Raw genomic sequence first — 7,364 nt, 5'->3', positions numbered from 1 at the left:
CCACCTCCACCATGTGAGCTAATTGTGGGTTTTGTCTTTATAAGCTAACTCCAAAGACAATCAATGTCACAGTTTGGCTCACGTGTCCACTGTGCCCCTGACCTGGTCAGTAGTCAGTCTTAGGGTGTGTTGTGTTCATTAAACCATCCATATCTTACTGAGATAGGTATCTGAATGGTTTTGTGGCTTTCTCTGGACCCCAACAAAAACAAACAAAATATAACCCAAACAAAACCCTACTTTGCCTGTGAACCAGCCTTCAGGTCTGTATTCTTCCTTAAACCAACAGCTGCACAGCCGAAATGATTTCGTTTGTCAAAAGGCCTAGAACTGAAAGTGTTTCAAACTTCTCCTTTCCCCTCTATTTTTTTATGATTTATTTTTTCGCCAATATTTTAAATTTTTTTGTTTGTTTGTTTGTTTGCTTGTTTTGCTTTTAAAGTTTTGTTTTTAAATTTTGCTTGCCTGGCTAAATGAACTCACGGCTATCTAAGTGACCATCTGTTTTGTGGATGCCTCCAACTTGCGAATAGCTACCCCCGTCGTGGCAACTCTGTGAGGGCTGTCCTTGACTCTGACCTTGTCCTTTTGAATCAACCACAATGTTTTGTGCAAGCTAAAACATAAAACTAAAATAACTTGAGGAAGTGTAAATGAGAAATAATTGTCTTGTGTCCGGAATGTACTATCAGTCTCTGCAAAACAGATGTTACAAGTCTGTTCCCCAAGTCCCTGACATACAGTTGTGGTTAAGTGTTTTGTCTTTTTTTTTTTTGTTTCGAGACAGGGTTTCTTTGTGTAGCCGTGGCTGTCCTGGACTCACTCTGTAAACCAGGCTGGCCTCAAACTCACAGAGATCCTGCCTCTGCCTCCTTGAGTGCTGAGATTACAGGAGTGGGACAACGCGCCTGGCAAGTGTTTTGTCTTTTGAAAACGCTGACTCCCTCAGTTTCAGCTACTTTTGGTCTGGCCATCATTAATGGACTCTTGTAGTTTTAACTGGCTTAATTAACTGGCCTGGTTGTCGGTAACTATCGCCTCTTGGGGTCGTTGGAATAAAGGGTGAGCGCTACCTGCCCTTCTCTCTAGGCCAGTTTCCTCGCTGAAAGGGATCAGTAGGTGATGCTGGACGGCATTCTAGGGACTGTAGTCCCGTCCGGGAGCTAAACCGCCACCTAGAGGACTGGGTGGTGATTAGAGGCGGAAGTTCTCCTCTTTTTTCCGCAAACGACTCTCAAAGGCGCTCCTAGAGGGCGTGGCTCCACCGCCGCATCGGACTGGTCAGCAAGGTCTACGCGTGCGCATTAGCTGCTTGCATCACCATTTCCTAAGGTGTTCTGGGAGTTGTAGTCCGTGTTTCCGGGCTCTCCCAGGGCGTTAGCTCCCTTTTGAGCTCCCAGGGAGGATGGATCCCGGGGCAGACGCGGCGCCGCTTGTTGGCCTAGTCTGGTCGTTGGCCTCGGCCCCGCCACCGCCGGGTTTCAGCGCCGTGAGTGGGGGCGGAAAAGGGCGGCGGGGCGGGGGCAGGCCAGGGAGGGGACGAAGCCCGCTGACCCGTGCAACCCGCAGATCACCTGCACCGTGGAGGGCGCGTCCGCCAACTTCGGCCGCGGCTTCGCGCAGAAGGCCGGCTATTACCTGTGCCTGAGCACGCTGGGCAGCCCGGAGGTGAGCACGGGCGGCCTGCGCCTCTGCCTGCCCCCGCCACCCCCTGCCCTCGGACACCCCTGACCCTCCGAGCCGACAACCACTATCCTTCCCCACTGCTTCTACCTCCACCCTCCCTGCTCACACCGTTAACCCTTCCCCCCCTGCTGACTACCCCCTTCCCGCCCCCTCTCCTGCCCCCAGAACCCTCAAGACAATGTGGTAGTGGACATGCAGATCGCGATGGACAAGGGCCCTCTACCGTCAGGCTTCTCTACCGTCAACGACCCTCTGGATAGCAGTAAGATCTGTGGGCCCACGGGAGAGCGACCGACCCAGGGAACAGCTGCCTGGTATAGAATTTGACCTAGCTGGGCAGGGAGGCATATTTAAATGCAGAACTTGGGAAGCTGAGGTAGAGAGATGGTGGGGAGTTGAAGGCCAGCCTGGGGTACAGAGTGAGGTCTTGTCGCAATCCACTACCCCCAAATTAAATAGTTGACACACACCTGTTCATAGTTGCGCTCAGGCTGAGGCAGGAGAATGGCTTCCAGCTAGTGTCCAGCCTGGGCTACAGAGTGAGACCTTGCCTTAGCTTTTTCTAAGAATTGCATAGTGGGGCACACCTGTCACCAGCCTGGGCTACATGAAACTCCGTTCCTAAACAACCACTCCAAATGTTTTTGGGAAACCAGCTGCCTTCCTAACTGACACTAGGTCACTGTTGCTTACCCTCTGCTTCTGTGGCGGAGCGAATCCTCGCCATTTTCTTTTCCTTTCCAGGCTTTTGCACAGCAAGTCCGCCTGAAGCTGGCTTTCCCTCTCTGCATAGCACAGCCTCCCCTTTCCCCCATCCCCTGCCTGACCCAGCTGTCCAGCTCCCCGATGTGCTTGGTTCTCATGGTGTCTTTAGTGACCGCTGGCAGGCTGCTGTGCAGGGTCAGGTCAGTGTGCAGACAGGAGAGGCTTCTGCGAATTCTCCTATTCTCTTTGTAGCTGTTTCCTGACTTATGCATTTAATTGGTTTTGGGTGATGGGGTCTCCTTGGTAGCCCCAGCTGGCCTGGAACATCTATCCTCTCTCCTTCTGGGATTCACAGGCATGAGCCGTCATGACCAGTCCCTTATAACTGTCTTAACCTGCTGGGTGTGGTGCCTGCACTTGAGAGGCTGAGGCAGGAGGATTGCTTCCAATTCAAAGCCACTTCAGGCTGGGTGGTGAATTCCAAGGCAGCCTGGGTTACAGAGTGAGGTCCTGTTCCAAAAGCCAGGCTATAGCTGAATAAGCAAAGTTCTCACCTAGTGTGCATGAAGCCTGTCTTCTGTCCCCAGTGCCACATAGACTAGAGGGGCCATCAGCACTCAGGAGGCTGAGGCAAGAGCTGACATTCAAGGACATCCTCAGCTACATCATAATTTTGAGGCCAACCTGGACTACATGATACTGTCTCACAAACAAAAACAAATGCATATAACGGGGACACCCCTTCTGATTCCACAGAGCTGTGGGTTGCATTATTTATTTATTTTTATTTAAATATTTATTTTGGTTTTTGAGACAGGGGTTTTTCTGTATAGCCCTGTCTGTCCTGGACTCACTCCATAGACCAGGCTGGCCTCGAACTCACAGGGATCTGCCTGCCTCTGCCTCCCAGAATGCTAGGGTTAAAGGTTTACACCACCATAGCTGGCAGGTTGAATTTTTTTTTTTTTTTTTTTTTTTTTTTTATAGAGCAGTTTTGTGAGCCCCTGGATTATAGGACTAGGGAAAGTAAGGTTGAGGGGCCAAAATGATACTTCAGTTGGGTCCACAGCTACCCATCAAATATTTACCAAAGGCCAACCTGTTTCAATGATTCCAAAAGAGTTAGTGAATCTCCTTCTATGATTATACCATTTATGACTTAACCAGCTCCATACACAGCACTGAGCATCTCTGGGTGCTCCCATCCTGGCTCCATTCCCCTCTCTTACCCTGCTGCCCCCACTCCCAGAGGCCTCTGTGTCCAAGAAGAAACGCATGTGTGTGAAGCTGTTGCCCCTGGGGGTTGCTGACACAGTCGTGTGTGATGTGAAGCTGAGTGGGAAGACCAAGACAGTGCCGGGATACCTGCGTGTGGGGTAGGGTGGAGCATGCCGTCCTCGGGCTCCTGTCCCTGCCAGTCTACCCTCTTCTCTGCATGTGGGGCTGGGGGTCTCATGGGCCCATGCAATCAGTATGCTGAAAGGCATGAGGGTGAGATGCTGAAAGAAAAGTACCCCTCTATGGTAGCCACATAGAGACACGCCCACACTTCCAGCCCTGCCTGCTCAGAACATGGGTCTCCTTTCCTCTGGCCCCACTCCAGGGACATGGGTGGTTTCGCCATCTGGTGCAAGAAATCCAAGGCTCCAAGGCCAGTGCCCAAGCCCCGAACTCTCAGCCAGGACATGCGAGGCCTCTCACTGGACCCACCCCGAGAGCCCAGGTGAGTCCAGGCACTCCGGTGGGCAGACAGGCCAGGAAGAAGCCTTCAGCCTGACTGAAGTCACTGTCCCCTGCTCCCTAGCAAAGGCAGCCACCCCGAGCGGACGCTGTCCAGGCTGGGCTCTCGGGCATCCACTCTGAGGAGGAATGACTCCATCTATGAGGCTTCCAGTCTCTATGGCATCTCAGGTGGGCACAGAGTGGAGAAACTGAGGCCTGAGGTGGGAGGTGTGACTCCCTGGGGTTGTGCCCCGGCATGGCACAGGGCTGGAGTAGGGCTCCCTGGCCTGTCCCACCAAGCTTTTTATTTTTAAGATTTATTTTTATTTTATGTGTATGTGTGTTTTGCCTACATGTATGTCCGTGTGTCACATGTGTGCATTGCTTGGGAGGCCAGAAGAGGATGTTGGGTTCCCTGGAACTGAGTTCAGAAGGGTTCTGAGCTGCCTTGTGGGTGCTGGGACCTGAACCCAGGTCTTCTAAAAGAGCAGTCAATGTTCTTAACTGCTGAGCCATCTCTCCAGCCCCCAAACTAACCCCCCTTCATTGCCGTGGGGGGACTGGGACCTCACTCTCTGTAGCTGTGCAGAGGAGAATACGGATGTGTTGTGACCCTTTTCCTGGGGTGACATTAACTGCCAGAGCCCAACTCAGGGAGCTAGAGTTTAAACATGCAGTTTGTGGGTGGGTTCTAGGAGTGTGTGGAACCACAAAGCAGCTTCAGAGCCAGAAAATCTCAGCCTGCAGGGCTGTGACCTCACAGAGCTGCAGAGGTGGGTCCCCTTCAGTTAATTTTCCACATTCTGTGTCACATAAGATTAAGGAAGGATTACTTCCAGGGGTTGGAAACCAGCAGGAGGGAGGGGGAAATCTCCCAGGAGAGAGTCCAGCAACCTCCCCACCCCGTTCTGTGAGGGACCACCTGTGATCTCAGGGGCACAGCCACACTAATGAAGATCAGCCTGTGCTCCCTGGGTGGGCAGCTTACATGAGGAGGCTGTTCCGGGGTCTTCCCTCCCTGGGTTGTTTTTTTTTTTTTATTGCAGCTATGGATGGGGTTCCCTTTACGCTGCACCCACGATTTGAGGGCAAGAGCTGCGGGCCCTTGGTGAGTGAGGGAGTGTCCCCGGGATGTGGGTGTTCTAATCAGTCACTGTTCAGGGGGCTGTGACATTCCTGCTTTCATATGACCCAGCACACCATGATCTGAATGGGAGAGGGATAGAGGCCAAGGAGCCTCTGAGTAGGGGTGTGGGAGGAGGGTGAGATTCAGGCTAGTGATGTGGGGCCAGTCCTGAAGATGGGAGAATTAGGGCCAGGCATGCTGGTGCATGCCAGACATCCCAGTACTCAGGCACTGTAGACTGCGGGGCCTGGGGGTTCTGTCATTCAAGGTCATTCTTGCTACATAGTGAGTCTGAGGCCAGCCTGGACTACGGGAGATACCGTCTGGGAAGTTGGGGGCATGCTTGAAGAGATGGACCAGCAGATAAAGGCAGTTCACCAAGCCACAGTTAGTTTCAGTCCCTGGGCCCCACAGAGCAGGAGAGAACCAATTCCTGGGAGTTAACCTTTGACCTCATAGACCGTGATGCGTGAGCGTGTACTGTGATTGAGCACACGCCGCTGCGCCATGGTTCAGTGAAACTCAGGCCTCACACTCTGTCCGCTAGAACCTGTCTGCTTTCGGGGACCTGACGATTAAGTCACTGGCAGACATTGAGAAGGAGGTAGGTGCAGGGGTGCATGAACTGCTGGGACCCACCCTATGTCCTCCGGCCCCCTGACCTTTGGCCTCCTCCGTAACCCTGACTCCCCAGCGCTGGAAAGCTGTCTTTGGGCTGTCCCTATGCCTTGGTCACTCCGATGCCTGCCCAGCAACTCTTAAGCCCCCTCTCTCCGCCCCCCAGTATAACTACGGCTTTGTAGTGGAGAGGACTGCAGCCGCGCGCCTGCCCCCCAGCGTCTCATAGTCCCGTCTCAGGTGCTGCCTGTGGCCACCGCCTCGGAGGTTGCTGATTGACACCCAGCCTCTCGGCCTGCCTGCTTGAAGATAGGGCCTCCTGCCTGACGGCGCAGGGGCGGCCTGGATGGGACAGGGCTGCGCCTTCCCTTCTCTTGTCAGGTCTATGTCTAGAGGCTGCGCATGCACCAGCACTAAATCCTGCCTGGTACACACTGTGTGGTGTCTTTTGTTTTCTTTGAAGATTTATTTTGAATTGTGTGTGTGTGTGTGTGTGTGTGTGTGTGTGTGTGTGTGCATCTGTCTGTCAGTCAGGATGAATGCTGGTGCTCTTGGAGACCAGAAGAAAGTATTGGAATCCCAGGTAATTGTGAGTCCCCCGACATGGGTGCTGGGAACTGAACTCAAGTTCTCTGTAAGGCCTTTATGTTATTTATGACATAGGGTCTCATGTAGCCCATACTGGCCAGAAACCCACTGCGTAGCCTAGTGTAAAGCTCTGGTCCTCCAGGTGTGCTCTGCCACACCTGTTTTATGTGGTGCTAGGCATGGGGGCCAAGGATCCGTGCATGCCATGCATGCACTCTGCCAGCCAAGCCGTAGCCTTAGCCTTAGCCTTAGCCTAATTTTATTTGTGGAAGGCTTGCTGCTGAGCGCCATGAGTGAAGGTGAGAGGACAGTTCACAGGCTTGGTTCCCTCCTGTGGTGTGGCCATCTCCAAGGTAAATCTCCATCCTACAGTGAAGGTCCTTAAGCTGAGGAGGGAAACAATTCAGTCACCTCAGGAAGTCCCTAAAATTGACCAGATGCACTAGGCCCTGCCTTCCCCAAGCATGTGCAAGCAGTAGTGATTGCTGATAGTTGCGGCCTGGGGCTGTACAGTGAGCTACAGGTCCTCAGCATTGTGAGCTATCACCTGGGCTGGGGTGAGCTTTCGGCAGTATGGCTGTCTTTGAGTCATTTCTGCTCCTATAACCCCAATAAAACTCAGTGGTTCACCAGGTTGGTACTTTGGTCTGTGGTTGATTTCCTGTCTGGGGTGAGTAGTATTTGTTCACATCTTCCCAGGGGTCACACCTTCCACCATGTGAGTCCTAGGGTATCTTAGGGTTTCTGTTGCTGAGAAGAGACAACTGAGATCAAGATAAGTTTTTTATAGACGGTTGTGAACCACCATGTGGTTGCTGGGAATTGAACTCAGGACCTCTTAACCACTGAGCCATCTCTCCAGCCCCCAAGGTAACTAACTCTTCTAAAAGAAAAGTTAATTGGGGCTGGGTTACAGTTT

At 52.6% G+C, this 7,364-nt stretch overlaps 1 protein-coding gene across 2 annotated transcripts; it reads left to right on the top strand.

Annotated features, from left to right (window-relative positions):
* The first annotated feature begins 1,330 nt into the window (after nucleotides 1-1,330).
* Nucleotides 1,331-6,292, top strand: Mvb12a (multivesicular body subunit 12A). 2 transcript variants are annotated; one of them, XM_021638163.2, is made up of 9 exons: nucleotides 1,331-1,489; nucleotides 1,570-1,668; nucleotides 1,852-1,948; nucleotides 3,641-3,767; nucleotides 3,995-4,114; nucleotides 4,196-4,302; nucleotides 5,160-5,221; nucleotides 5,787-5,843; nucleotides 6,024-6,292. In XM_021638163.2, exons 1-9 carry the CDS (start codon nucleotides 1,406-1,408, stop codon nucleotides 6,084-6,086), a joined length of 816 nt encoding a protein of 271 aa, XP_021493838.1. In that variant the 5' UTR covers nucleotides 1,331-1,405; the 3' UTR covers nucleotides 6,087-6,292. The 2 variants fall into 2 exon arrangements, with proteins under 2 accessions (XP_021493838.1, XP_060238014.1); XM_060382031.1 differs by lacking the exon at nucleotides 3,641-3,767 and having other exon boundaries at nucleotides 1,852-2,000.
* Nucleotides 6,293-7,364: the final 1,072 nt, after the last annotated feature.

This window comes from Meriones unguiculatus, chromosome 4, assembly GCF_030254825.1.
Source record: "Meriones unguiculatus strain TT.TT164.6M chromosome 4, Bangor_MerUng_6.1, whole genome shotgun sequence".
Classification (NCBI taxonomy): Eukaryota; Metazoa; Chordata; class Mammalia; order Rodentia; family Muridae; genus Meriones; species Meriones unguiculatus.
This window is presented reverse-complemented; position numbering and strand designations above follow the sequence as displayed.